At 41.6% G+C, this 15,040-nt stretch overlaps 1 protein-coding gene across 1 annotated transcript in view; it reads right to left on the minus strand.

Moving 5' to 3' along the window:
* TRAT1 (T cell receptor associated transmembrane adaptor 1) overlaps window positions 1-14,436 on the minus strand; it is a 37,839-nt gene extending 23,403 nt beyond the window's left edge. The window contains exons 1-2 of the mRNA XM_089692225.1: window positions 14,268-14,436; window positions 11,961-11,997 (exon numbers count right to left, since the gene is read on the minus strand). Coding sequence (XP_089548351.1) covers window positions 11,961-11,997; window positions 14,268-14,436 — 206 coding nt within the window. The remainder of the gene's footprint in view (window positions 1-11,960; window positions 11,998-14,267) is intronic.
* Window positions 14,437-15,040: the final 604 nt, after the last annotated feature.

The raw sequence follows: 15,040 nt of genomic DNA on the forward strand, positions 1-15,040 counted from the left end.
CAACTTCTTAACCACTTCCTGTCTAAAGTCAAGTGGTGGCTGCATGACATTTCTCAGTATGGGGTTCCTGACAACTGTGCATAATGTGTTTTTAAACCACTTGCAATGTCCATTAGAAGCCCAAGGGTATACATGGGAGACAAGGTCAAGGTGTTTTCACTTTATAACAAGAAGTACCTAAACAATCACCTTTATATCAAGCTCACTAAGTATCATCTCAATTGGGAAGACGTTCTGTGTATTGTATCTTCCCTCGCCCAAACTCCCATTCCATCTGATCCACTAGTGTGTCTATTGGGAGTGTTAGATCCTGAATTATATCTCCCGGGTACATATATAATGGTTACTCGTCCCTTGTATCTGGTGAGAAAACTAATAGCTAGATATTGGCTGTTTAGTACGATGCCTACTAAGAAACAATGGGTGGAATATGTTAATTCTCTCCTTTGCGCTTTGCGTAAATTTCAGCTTATTTGGCAGAACTGGTTAGATACGCCCTGACTGGCCCCTTCAAGGTTGATAATGAATAGACTTTTGCAAATGTGAGACATAACGGCTAACTCATTGCTAGGATATGGCTTGGGTACACACCTGCAGTTGTTGCTGATGTTTTTTCCTTTTTATTTTTATGTTTTAAATTTTTTCTCTTGTTTTTTTTTTCCTTTTTTCCTTTTACTTTGTAAGATGTCGATTGTTACAGCATTGGTTATTCGCAGCAATGGGCTCTCATATGTTCTGACTGTGATTTGGTTTATATATGAGATGTATGACAGTACATGTATTCCTCTGAATGATTGTTCCTTGCCCTTTTATTTTTATATACTCCTTTTCAATCAAAAAAAAAAGTTTGGATTAAAAAAAAAAAAGTATCTCAATTAAAGCTGCATATTTACACACATTGAAAGTAACATTTAAAATTACTGCACATTAACATGCTAAACATTATATGTATTTTAGGGATTGGGCTAACATCTACGTTAAGGTTCCTTACATGTTGGGTGATCCAAGCTAGTCTAATGTACTTTCAGATGGCATAAAATTAGTGACAAAAACAGGATCTCACACTGATAAATTGTGTTCTCGAGGTTTGTGGTCTGTGAAAATAAGAAACCATTTGGCTAGGCATAGTAGGGACATTAAACGTGGACAGAATATTTGCCAGTGCTGTGAATATCTCAAAGTTACATCAGGTTGTCTTAGTTATTAGTCCTCTTTCACATGGGGTGAACTCTGTTTTGATCAGCAGGGGATCTGTCCGCCTTCCCCTGCTGAGCAGAGCAGATAGATGTCAGGCCTGTGTCTGCTCAGTTCCTGCAGAGTGAAGCCCGCTCTGCTTTATGGGTGGCTGGGAGTCAACGGACTCCGCTGTCTGTTTACACCCAGCTGCCCTCCAATAAGATCCACAGATTCAGTTTTTTTAGGGGACCGGATTGGATTGGAGGTAGGCAGGTGTAAATAGACACCCACCTGTCCATAGGGGTGAATGGAACATTCAATCAGGTCCGCCTGAAATATTGACAGATGAACCTGATCAGACCCTTCATGTGAAAGGGTCCTTAGAGTTGTTTTATGTCCTCCAGGTCCTCCCCCATCCTCTGGAACTCACTGCCCCAATCCATCCGACTGTCGCCTTCCCTCCCCACATTCAGGCGCTCCCTCGAAACCCATCTCTTCAGGGAAGCCTACCCCACCCTCACCCAACGGCCATCCTCCCTCATTCCTCCCACCACTTCATCCCCCTCAGCCACTTCATCCCCCTCAGCCACTTCCTATTGTTCCACTACCCCCTCCCTCCTAGATTGTAAGCTTGAAAGAGTAGGGCCCTCTTACCCCTCGTACGCTGTCTGTTTTTGTTGTACTGTGCCATGTATTGTCCCCCCTATTGTACAGCGCTGAGCAAACCCTTTGGCGCTATATAAACTCGATGTAATAATAATAATAATGTGTTACAATATATTAATTGTTACATATGTAGCTATGTAAAAGATGTAACTTTCAATTAGTACCTAGAAGATACAGACATTTAAAATATGAGGCAAGTGATTTAAAGCTGAACTCCAAGTGTGATCTTTATTGCATATTTACATTGGTCCAACTTGAGACAGCATAAATATGCATCTCTCAAACCTGATGGACCATTGGGGAATCTGTCAATCACCATTGTAGTCAGTGCTACTATGGTGAAATATTGAATATTATAGACTGTGAGATATTATATGCCTAAAAATTTCTATGGTGAATATTCTTAATAGAACATTGTCTTTATTTTTAGACATTTTGATCATCTTTAATATGTACATATCAAGCAGGGCCTTCCGACCCCTCTTGTATTATATCGTAACTGTATAGCCTCCCTCTATTTTGTAAAGCTGTGCAAACTGCTAAATAAATCTTGTATAATAATATAAGAATATTGAGGATGTAATTTAGCATTTTACCACTAGATGTCAGGGTATACATATTTCATTTATTAAACGTTGTACTTCAGGCAGCTATAAAAAAAAAAACTAATAACAGCTCTTGCCAGTAACCGCTTTCCACCCATATCATGCATATGTGCAGTGGTAGAAAAGGTGGGCTTTTACATCCACATGCTGCACATATATGTTCATGGGTGGCAGAACTTTCTGTGCTGAGAATCACTTCTCTGCAAGCTCCCAGCACAATAACTGAACTGTCAGACAGATCTCAGTACATACTAATGACTGGGATTTGGTGGGACCTGGTCTTGATCCCTGTGACAGTCAGTCAGTACCTGCATTGGCCTCAGATCGCAGCTAAATAGCTCACATGTAATGTAGTGGCAGAGTGGGTTGGGGTCCCAGGCTGTCATGCATTGCTACTTGCAGCTGGTGATGGAGCTGCCAAGCAGCAGGAAGGTGAGAGGAGTCCAAAATATTAGGTGACATGACTGGACACTGACCCCTTCACCACGGCTGATGTAGAGCTCAGGGAGACCTGCTGATATGATTATACAGATTACAGTATAAAATTTGGGAGGATCTCCCTGGGTAATTTTGGGTTTGGTCTCCTGGTGTAATATGGGGGTTATAGGGAAGCCCCACCTCTCTGTCCCCCCATCTCTCATCCCCCCTCTCTCTTTCACCCTACCTCTCTCTCTCACCCCCTCTCTCTCTCCCACCCTTTCTCTCTTACCTGCTCTCTCTCTCACCCCCCTCTCTCTCTCCCACCCTTTCTCTCTTACCTGCTCTCTCTCTCACCCCCCCCTCTCCAACCCTCTCTCTCCCACCTATCTTTCTCACCCCCCTCTCTCACCCCCCATCTCTCTCACCTTCCCTCTTTCTCACTCCCCTCTCTTTCTCTTACCCACCTCTCTCACCCCCTCTCTCCCACCCTCCCTCTCTCTTCCCTTCCTGCATCTCACTCCATCTCCCCATCTCTCTCTCTCTCTCTCCCTCCTATTTCTACCTCTCTTTCCCCTCCTCCCTCTCCCCCCTCCCCTCTTCTGTCTCTATTGCTCCACTCCCTCTACCCCTCTTAGTTTCTAATAGGAGTTTCTATCATATTTCAGGCTCTCAGTAAAAAATGCGTTAGTAGATTTTCCATGGTTTGTCAGTAAAAAAAAAAAGTTGTGAGTGGTTGGCAACCTTGTCAGGTAGGAGCTGAGTGAGAGCTGAATGGCCCCTGAAGGCAAAAAAACTCTTAGTCATCGGGCATCAGTCCTGTAGGCCCCATTCACACAAGGCAATATTGAATTGCAGACAGAACCACGACGATTCTGCCCACGATTCCAAATCACGTGTCAATCACTGCAAAATGCGCATTGAGCATTGAGCATTTGGGTGTCATTCATTTTAGATGGAACCCCAAACAGTGAGATTTTGCAGTGATTGTCATGCAACAGAATCAAGCTGCAATTGTGGCAAAATATGCCTTTAAAATTCATGTGAAACTTGTAGCTCAAAAAGGAGTAGGAACTTCTATTGTGTGACAAACAAGTATAGGGCAGCCCATTGAAGTGAATGGGCTGCCCTATGCACCCTATGTAACTTGGTGGCATTGGATGGACCGAAACATTGGATTTAGGTCAGGAGAGCGTGGGGGCCATTCAATGGTATAAATTTCTTCATCCTCCAAGAACTGCCTGCATACTCTTGCGACGCGAGGCCAGGCATTGTCATGCACCAGGAGGAGCCCAGGACCCACTGCACCAGCATAGGTCTGACAATGGGTCCAAGGATTTCATCCCAATATCTAATGGCAGTCAGGGTGCCATTGTCTAGCCTGTAGAGGTCTGTGCGTCCCTCCATGGATATGCCTCCCCAGACCATCACTGACCCACCACCAAAACTGTCATGCTGAACGATATTACAGGTACCATAACGTTCTCCACGGCTTCTCCAGACCCTTTCATGTCTGTCACATGTGTTCAGTGTGCACCTGCTCTCATCTGTGAAAGGCATAGGGCAGCAGTGGAGGGCCTGCCAATTCTGGTGTTCAATGGCAAATGCCAATTGAGCTCTATGGTGCCAGGCAGTGAGCACAAGGCCCAATAGAGGATGTCGGGTCCTTAGGCCACCCAAGTCCTTCCCCCTTCCTTCATTCCTTCCTCCATCCATTCCCTCCCTCCCTTTTCTTCCTTCCTCCATCCCCTCCCTTCATTCTTTCCTTCCTTCGCTCCCTCCCTCTCTCCTTTCTTCCTCCTTCCAATCTTCCCTTCCCTCTCTTCTTCCTTCCTTCCTTCCTCACCATCCCCCTTCCTTCACCCTCCATCCATCCCTCCCTCCCTTCCCCCTTCTTCCCCCCTTCCTTCATTCCTTCCTCCATCCATTCCCTCCCTCCCTTTTCTTCCTTTCTCCCATCCCCTCCCTTCATTCTTTCCTTCCTTCGCTCCCTCCCTCTCTCCCTTCCTTCTTTTCGTTCTCCCTCCCCTTCTTTCCTTCCTTCCTTCATCTATTTCATCCCTCCTTTTTGTTCCATCCTTCCTCCCTCCCCTCCTTCCTTCCCTCCCCTTCCTTCATTCCGTCCTGCATCCATTTTCTTCCTTCCTTCCTTTCCTTCCTCTAATCCCTTCCCTTCATTGTTTAATTCCCTCCCTCCCCCCTCCTTCAATCCTTCCTTCCTTTCTCCCTTCCTCCCTACCTCCCTTCCTTCCTCCATCCCCTCCCTTCATTCTTTCCTCCCTCCCTCCCCTCCCCTTCATTCCTTCCTGCATCCATTTCCTTCCTTCCTCCCTCCAGCTATTCTCTCCCTTTTCTTTGTTCCTTCCTTCCCTCCCTTTTCTTCATTCCCTCCTTTACCTACATTACTTCGTCCATCCATTTTCTTTCCTTCCTTCATTCCTACCTTCCTCCATTCATTCCCTCCCTCCCTTTTCTTCCTTCATCCCACCCCTCCTTCCTTCCCTCCCCTTCCTTCCTCCATCCATTCCTTCCCTCCCTTTCCTCCTTTTTCTTCATTTCTCTCCCCCCCCTCTCTCCCCCCCTCTCTCTCTTCCTCTCTCTCTCCCCTTCCTTTCCTTCCTCCATCCCCTACTTTCATTCTTTCCTCCCTCCCTCCCCTCCTTTCATTTCCTTCCTCCCTTCATTCCTTACTTTCTCCTTCCATTCCTTCCCTCCCTTTTCTTCCTTCCTTCCCTCCCTCCCTTTTCTTACTTCCTCCCTTCCTTCCCTCCCCTTCCTTCATTCCTTCCTCCATCCATTCCTTCCTTCCTCCATCCATTCCCTCCCTCCCACCCTTTTCTTCCTTCCTTCTTCCCCTCCCTTCATTCTTAACTTCCTTCCCTCCCTATTGCTCTCCCTCCCTCCTCTTCTTTCCTTTTTTCTGTCATCTATTTCATCCCTCCTTTTTCTTCCTTCCTTTTTTTCTCCCCTCCTTCCTTCCCTCCCCTTCCTTCCTTCCTCTATCATCCCCTTCCTTCAATCATTCCTTCCTTCCCTCTCTTTCCCTTCCTTCCTTCCTTCCTTCCTTCCTTCCTCCCTACCATTTTTTCCTTCCTCCATCTATTCCCTCCCTTTTCTTCCTTCCTTCCTCACCTCCCCTTTCTTCCTCCATCCATTCCCTCCCTCCCTCCTTTTCTAACTTTCCCTAACTTCCTCCCTTCCCTCCTTTTCCTTCATTCCTTCCTCCATCCATTTTCTTTCCTTCCTTCCTCCATCCATCCATTCCCTCACTCTCTTTTCTGCTTTCCCTTCCTTCCTCCATCCCCTTCCTTCATTCTTTCCTCCCACCCCTCCTTCCTTCCCTCCCCTTCCTTCCTCCATCCATTCCTTCCCTCCCTTTTCTTTCTTCCTTCCTTCCCTCCCTCCATAAATTCCCTTCCTTTCGATATAAGGGGATACAGGTTCTGTTTATTCATCCCAATCTAATGACAGCCCAACATATACTAATGCTCCCTGTTCACTCCCTACTGACACTGTCCACTGCCCCCACAAAATCATTGTGAAAAAAATAATACAGAAATAAATTGTAAAAAATAAAAAAAAAATGATATAATAAAAATTAAAAAATTCTGACACCCACGCCATTGCTCTACTGACACCACCCACTGGCCACCCAAAAGTGAAAAAAAATGATAAAAATAATAAAACTTTATTTGTAAAAAACAAATCATAAAATTGTAAAAAAAAAAAAATAATACTAATAAAAATGAAGAACTACTGACACCACCTACTGACACCATCCTACACATACTACCCACTATCATACACTCTGCACTCCTCTCCCTTAACATACTACCCACCACCATACACTCCGCACTCCTCTCCCTGTACATACTACCCACTGTCATACACTCCACACTGTACATTCCCTATTTACCATTACCTCTTTCTGCACTACATAAGTCATCTCAGACCAGGGGTGGACTGACCATTCGAAACACTCGGGCACTGCCCGAGGGCCTGGGGTCAGTAGGGGGCCCCATGAGATGCCCCTGGTACCTTTCATAGGCTTTTTTGGGAGTAGTTTGAGTGTGGGCGAAGACACAGGGGCCCCATGATCCCCTATTGTCTGGGGGCCCCATGAGTTGTCAGTCTGCCCCTGTCTCAGACACTATTTAACCACACCCCTTTTATGCCATGCCCAATTTTTAGCACAATTTAAAACACACCCCTCCTCTCTCATCCCTTCCTCCCTCTCTCTCTCTCTCTCTCTCTCTCCCCTCCTCTTTTTTACCCTCTCACTCCCCTCTCTCTTTCACTTCCCCCACATGGCAGCCATCTTTAAACCTGAAAGTGCCCAGTGGCTTCTATGGAAAGAAGCCGGGAACATTCATGCAGGCTTTGCTGCAGTAAATATTTAAATGCCCCTTCTATGCAGCTGAGCTGCAATATGTAGGTAGGGTGTTGTGTGGGTGTGCTTGAGTGTAGGAGGGGGAACACAGGGCCCCATTATCTCTTACTGCCCGGGGGCCCCATGAGTTGTCAGTCCGCCCCCTGTGCCTAAGGGTAAAACAAATCCTACTGCCTAAGCACAATTTCGCAACTTTGACATGTGTTAGTAAATCTGTACAAATTGTCACAACTACTTTGTGCATCCAGGTGAAATATACCTTTTTCAGGACAACTTGGGCTTCCATTTGGTGGTAAATGTTAAAGGATATCTCCTGATATTTTATTGTCAAAGGAAAACTGGCACAAAAATTTAAAAATCTTATTTATTAAAATGTAGCTATTTCTTGCCAATGCAATGACGTACCACCAAAGAACTACCCAAAATAAATTCTCCTGCTCCTGATGATTGCAGTGAAACCATGTACACTATATTGCCTAAAGTATTGGGATGCCTGCCTTTACATGCACATGAACTTTAATGGCATCCCAGTCTTAGCTTGTAGGGTTTAATATTGAGTTGGCCCACCCTTTGCAGCTATAACAGCTTCAACTCTTCTGGGAAGGCTGTCCACAAGATTTAGGAACGTGTCTATGGGAATGTTTGACCATTCTTCCAGAAGCACGTTTGTGAGGTCAGGCACTTATGTGGGATGAGAAGGCCTGGCTCACAGTCTCCGCTCTAATTCATCCCAAAGGTGTTCTATTGGGTTGAGGTCAGGACTCTGTGCAGGCCAGTCAAGTTCCTCCATCCCAAACTCGCTCATCCATGTCTTTATGGACCTTGCTTTGTACACTTGGTGCGCAGTCATGTTGGAACAGGTTAGGGGCCATCCCCAAACTGTTCCCACCAAGTTGGGAATATGAAACTGCCCAAAATGTCTTGGTATGCTGATGCCATAAGAGTTCCCTTCACTAGAACTAAGGGGCCAATCCCAACCCCTGAAAAACAACCCCACACCATAATCCCCCCTCCACCAAACTTTACACTTGGCACAATGCACTCAGGCAAGTACCGTTTTCCTGGCAACCAAGATCAGTGGTAGCATGCTTTACACCACTGTATCCAACGCTTTGCAGTGCACTTGGTGATGTAAGGCTTGGATATAGCTGCTTAGCCATGGAAAACCATTCCATGAAGCTCTTAATGCACTGTTGTGCTAATCTGAAGGCCACACAAAGTTTGGAGGTCTTTAGTTATTGATTTTGCAGACAGGTAGCGACTTCTGCGCACTTTGCACTTCAGCATGCATTGACCCCGCTCTGTCATTTTTTGTGAGTTGCTGTTCCCAGTTGCTTCCAGTTTGTTATAATACCACTAACAGTTGACCATGGAATATTTAGTAGCAATTAAATTTCACGGATGGACTTATTGCATAGGTGGCAATTGCATAGGTTCATTATAATCACCTAATGCACTTTCAGTGTTCAAATGAGAAAAGTTTAAATGTCTGCATCCCTTCAGAAGTAATTAACCCTTAGGGAGTATCTCATCCTATTGCAGGGGTTGCCTAAAATATGATGGTATCCAAAGCTGGCCATACACTGATCAAAATTCAGCCCGTCCAATGGTGTAAATTTCGATCAGTGTGCGACTGTCCCCGCTTGATCAACTTCTGTTGAAAGGACATGTTGGAAAATATGTGGGTGATGTTATCAGAATACAATGTCCTGACAGGGAATTCCTCTATCCACCTCTTTTGCGAGTTAAAAAACTAACAGTGTATGGCAAGCTTTAGTTCAGACTTCTGGGAAAATCAGTGAGCCAGCCACATACAGGAAATTGCATTTTACATCTTCAGGAGGAAGCTCATCCCTTTGACAGGCAGATGAATAAACAATGTTACTTTGTATCTTTCTAGTCATGTCTGCAGAATGTTGACAAACACTTTGTCAGACAGCCTTTTTTTTTACAGTAGCAGTTGCTGGAGCTGCTGTATTTACACATCAGTTTCTAGCTTTCATTATTATAGCTGGGAATTGCTAGTAAGTGCGAGGAGGGGATGCAGCAGTAGGGGCAGAAGAACTAGATGTGCTACATACATGAATTACTTTTTTTTGGGATTGGGTAGCACGCCCAATGTCCCCAATTGGTTAACCACTCTCATTTCTTAGGTTGTCTAAGTATGCTCAAAAACTTTTCACAGAAGTACACCGGGCATATAAAGCCCCGTACCTCCCCCCTGCTACTGCTCCCTCCATGCTTTTCCAGTAGCTCCTTGCTAGGTAAATATAGCAACCCGCCCTAGCAATTGCTGTGATAAATGAATCTTCTGATTAGTGTTTATAGCTAATGATCAAGATTCAAGGATGCAAAGTTACCTATTTAATATTACAACCTTTTTGAAATTATATAAACAAATTCAAACAAATGAATATAATCATAAATTACAAAAATTGGAAAAAATCATAAAATTCAAAAATACAAAAATAAAAAGTAAATAAAAAAAAAAAAAAAAAAAGTCCAGCATAAAGTGTCCCAAAATGTCCCAATGTAAACACAAATAGTGTCAAACAGAAATGGTGTCCCAAAATTGTCCAAATCTCCAAATTTTATCCAGTCAGAAGAAATTCCCTTTCATCCCGCAATACCTCGAAAAAAACAAATTCAGAAATCTAGTGCATTACCTTTATAAATAATATATATATATATTCTCTTCGTGCAAAAATAAAACACAAAAACACAAAAAAGTGTGCAAACACTATATATGTGTATTTTCCGTGCACATGTGAATGAACTGTGACCACTCAGTGGTCACAGTTCATTCACATGTGCACGGAAAATACACATATATAGTGTTTGCACACTTTTTTGTGTTTTTGTGTTTTATTTTTGCACGAAGAGAATATATATATATATTATTTATAAAGGTAATGCACTAGATTTCTGAATTTGTTTTTTTCGAGGTATTGCGGGATGAAAGGGAATTTCTTCTGACTGGATAAAATTTGGAGATTTGGACAATTTTGGGACACCATTTCTGTTTGACACTATTTGTGTTTACATTGGGACATTTTGGGACACTTTATGCTGGACTTTTTTTTTTTTTTATTTACTTTTTATTTTTGTATTTTTGAATTTTATGATTTTTTCCAATTTTTGTAATTTATGATTATATTCATTTGTTTGAATTTGTTTATATAATTTCAAAAAGGTTGTAATATTGTGTTGCTTTCTGGGGAGAAGGCGTGACTTTTTGAGGGGATTTTGGGGTTAGGTGATACACATATCTAATAAAGTTACCTATTTAGTTTGTTTCATTCATCTACAGATCAAAGAGCTGAGCTTTAGTCTGAATATGATGTCAGTTAAAACCCTTCCAAGGTAAAAAAAAAAGTTAAATAATAATAGTTAAACGCTTATTAAAATTAACCCTAATTAACTTCCTCTGCTCCCTTATTCCCTTAGCTATTACTTTTCTGCTTTTTTAAATTAAATAATTTAATATTTTCACTTTTTTTATTTTTACTCATGTTGTTAGTTAATTTGCTAAAAACCTTGGTTGCACGTCTAGGTTATAAATATATATACATACTGTATCAGTATAGGGGCAGTCATAATGTTGCCCCTTGCTGATCATTGGTCTTTCTGATGTAAAATTGCATTTCAGCCTGGACTTATGAGTCTGGCACTCCATAGCTAGCAGCCTTCATGGGCTTGTGTAATCCCCTTTTGCTGCAGAGCGGAAGCTACACTTGGCCACCACTTGAGAATACTCTTGAAAGAAGAGAAGTTGAATGTTCCTTTGCAGTGCAGTTTGTACTGTAGAAACAAACCTAATGAGGCTTTAGGCTACAGTGTGTCAAACACACTGTAAGTATTGCTATTAACTCGTTTTCTTATAATGCTATTTACATGATGTGAATTATAAGTGAAGTTATCTTTTAAACCAGTGGTCTCCAAACTGCAGCTGGGGGGCTGGATGCAGCCCTGTGCTTGCCTTTCTCTGGCACCTGGCGCACTAACTCATTCACCAACACCAACAATGGTGCACAGTTCCTGCCAGTGACACCAACAATGGGACACAGTTCCTCCCAATGACACCAACAATGGGGACCAATGACTCTAATGATGTGGCACAATTCCTACCAATGACGCCAATGATGGGGCACAATTCCTACCAATGATGCCAATGATGGGGCACAGTTGCTCTCCATGACACCAACAATGGGGCCCAATGACTCTTATGATGGGGCAATATTCCTCCCACTGACATCGTTATGGGACACAATTCCACCCAATCACACTAATAATGGGACACTATTCCTACTGATGATGGTGCACTATTCCTCCCAATGACACCATTGATGGGGCACTATTCCTTCTAATGACATCAATGATGGAGCACAATTGCTCCCAATCTCACCAGTGATGGTACACTATTCCTACCAATGACACCAATGATGGGGCACAGTTCCTCCCAATGACACCAACAATGGGAAATTGTTTACTCCAACTGATGCGGCAACATTTTCTACTCCCTAAAGGCCACAGTGTGGCCCCTCTAATATCTGAAGGATAGTAAACTGGCCCTTTGTTTAAAAAGTTTGGAGACCCCTGTTATAAACTAACACATTTATCACTGTATTTCATATGTTAAGTTAGAAAATTTTTTAAACCTTACATCTTTTATGAGACATTTTAAATGTGAAAACAGGTGTACATACCTTATGGTACACTGGTTGTAATATTTCATCTCTTTCTCTGTGTAAATACAAATTAGACTTGTGACTACAGAAGTAAAATCATCTGCAGATGAAATATATATATATATATATATATATATATATATATATATATATATATACACATACACACACATACATATACATATATATATATATACACACACCAAAACAGATGTATTGATAACAATAAAATGTAAAACAAATACAATAAAACTTACTCAAAGCCCAGCTTCAACCAAAACTTTTTCTTATAGTTTTGAAAGTTTGGTAAATGTTGGAATGTGTGTCAGATTTGTACTGTGACTCCATTAGTGAGATTTCCCCGCATTTATGGTGTGGTCACCAGAATAGGAGGTAGTGGGAGTTCTCTCCATTAGAGAAACAGCACAAAAAAAAAACTTTTTTAAAGTTAAGGGTTAGTTCTTTATTAGATTGTTTTTTCACTGTCTATGCCCTTTTTGATAGATTCCTCTCACCAGACAGGAGGTGAACAGAAATCTCTCTAACAACCTGAGCTCCTGACATGCCAGATACATTCCTGGCCTGTAAATGGTCCCAGTAGAGCATCATTCCAGCAAATGGCAAGAGAACAATGAAGTGTCAGTCTAAAGCTCTTCTTTGCTTACTATCCCTTCCCTCCTTCTGAGCATACCTTTGCTTTGCTTAGGCCCTGTTCGGTTTGTCTGTTTTTCATCCATCCGTTGATGGATGAAAAACGGACATCAATGCATCTCTACGGAAAAACAGATGATCATCTGTTCACATCCATTTACATCTACCAACATCTTTTTTGTAAAACAGATCAAGGTCCTATTTTCGTTTTGTTACAAAAACAGAACGGGTGAAAAAATGGGTCAAACAGTGATGCAAATGGGTCAAACAGTGATGTTTCTGCCCTAAGTCTCCCACCATGCCCTTGGTTTTGTATCTACATTTGCCAATATTGCATGTAAGTCCTACCCAAAATGTTAGCCCATGCCTATATGAATAATATTCTACACCATTGCTTGCACCAAATGTCTACATGGAAAACCTGTCAATGCTGGCAACATTTGACTGCAAAACAAAACACCTACTGTAAGTCAACAAACAATCATTAAAGAAGAATTCCGGGTATGGCATTTTTTACATTGGTTCAGCTTAGACCAACATATCTATGCATATTCCATACCTGTGGGATCTCTCTAAGAGCTGGAAATTACTGTAGTAGACACTGGCACTGCTATGCCATTGATGTCCACTATCTTCTAGATCTCCATCTAAGTGGCTGCCCTGCTGCATTCTGAACACAGAAGGCTGGCCACTCGGTACAGGAGCCATTCAGAGAATGGTTTGCATTTTCTCAATGAATGCAAAGCATTCTGTGATTGACATCACTGCCCGCCTCTCCACCTGCACCTCTCTACAGGAGAATGCTTTGATTTCCTTCAGAGCAATGTATGCATCTCTTTGACACCTTGCTTAACCACTTCAAGTCCAGACACTCACCCCCTCCCTGTCCAGGCCAATTTTCAGCTTTAGGTTCTATCACACTTTGAATGACAATTGCGTGGTCATGCAACACTATACCTATATGAATTTTTTAGCATTTTTTTTGAGACAGATAACAATTTATTTTGATGGTATTTATTCACCACTGGGATTTTTATTTTTTTGCCATATAAATGAAAAAGTACAAAAAAAGTATTTTTCTTTTAAAATTTTGCAAATAAATAATCTTTCTTCATAAATCTTGGCCAAAATGTATTCAGCTATCTTTTTAGTAAAAAAAAAAAAAATACCCCAAATTAGTTTATAACCAAAAATTATAATTTTTCAAATTTTTTTTTACATATTAATTTTATTTTTTTATATAATTTTTTATGTCGTGGGGTTTTTGTTAACCGTTTATGTACATGGGCCAGACAGCAAGTAGTTAAAAGATAAGTTCACTTTTAAAAGAAATATTTAATGTGCAATTTTTACAGGTAAAACAATGTGCATTTATTACTTGTTTTCTTAGAGGCCCACACAGCATTGTATCTGTGATCAACTGGTGCAAAGTCAGGTTCCTGTATACATTCTGTACAGCTGTATGGCTGTACGGGGAGAGATGCACAGTAACAGGCTACACCCTAAATGTGTTTTTCCTTTAATATGCTGTATAAAGGTTAGGTTTTGCCTTTTTACATGATTATTGTATTATGATTATGATTATTGCATGTATTGGTGGAGACTATAGCACAACCCTTTGTCTCAGTTTTGTAAGATTGATAGGTAAATTATCTGTGACGTAAACTCACTTACCTTTTCTATGTTTCTTGGCATAGTGCACAATGTTAATGGTCAGCAGAAATATGAAAGCCAAAGATACAACCACCAGTGGTACAAGGTACTGGAGACAATCTAGAAAGATAGAGGTGGACAAGAAATAAATCAAGTCACTGTTGTGCTGCAGAATCTTTAATTTTTTCATGATATACAGTATTGTGCAAAAGTTTTGGGCAGGTGTGAAGAAATGCAGTAAAGTGATAAAATAGCAACTAAAATATACATTTTTGATAGCATAATTAATTTACAAAATGCAAAGTGAGCGAACAGAAGCTAAATCTAAATCAAATCAATGTTTAGAGTGACTGCCCTTTGGCTTTAGACCAGCATCAATTCTTACACTTGCACACTTTGTACACACAACGTCAGAGATTTTGTAGGATTAAAGTCAGGTGTATGATTAACCAATTATACCAAGCAGGTGCTAATGATCATCAATCAATTTTTATAAGTAGGTTGATACACAGTCATTAAACTACACTGCATCTGAGCAGCACCAACCAAAAACACAATTTAATTAATTTTTAATTAATTATTATTCAAAGCAAATTCCCAAATTGATCCATGTGTCCATGCTGTTCTTTGCTGAGAAATCACTTTGAAAAACACCCCTCTAGCATTTCTGGCCACGGCCATCCTAAGTAAGGGCAGATGAATTTACTTTCTGGAATCTGCAATCCATCTGCCTTAGCTGAGAAAGCCCCTCCTCCCTTCCTGAAGACTCCTGGGGTGTATGACATAATTTGCCT

This window comes from Staurois parvus, unplaced genomic scaffold (assembly GCF_062004578.1).
Source record: "Staurois parvus isolate SC_StPar_1 unplaced genomic scaffold, SC_StPar_1.0 ptg000580l, whole genome shotgun sequence".
Classification (NCBI taxonomy): domain Eukaryota; kingdom Metazoa; phylum Chordata; class Amphibia; order Anura; family Ranidae; genus Staurois; species Staurois parvus.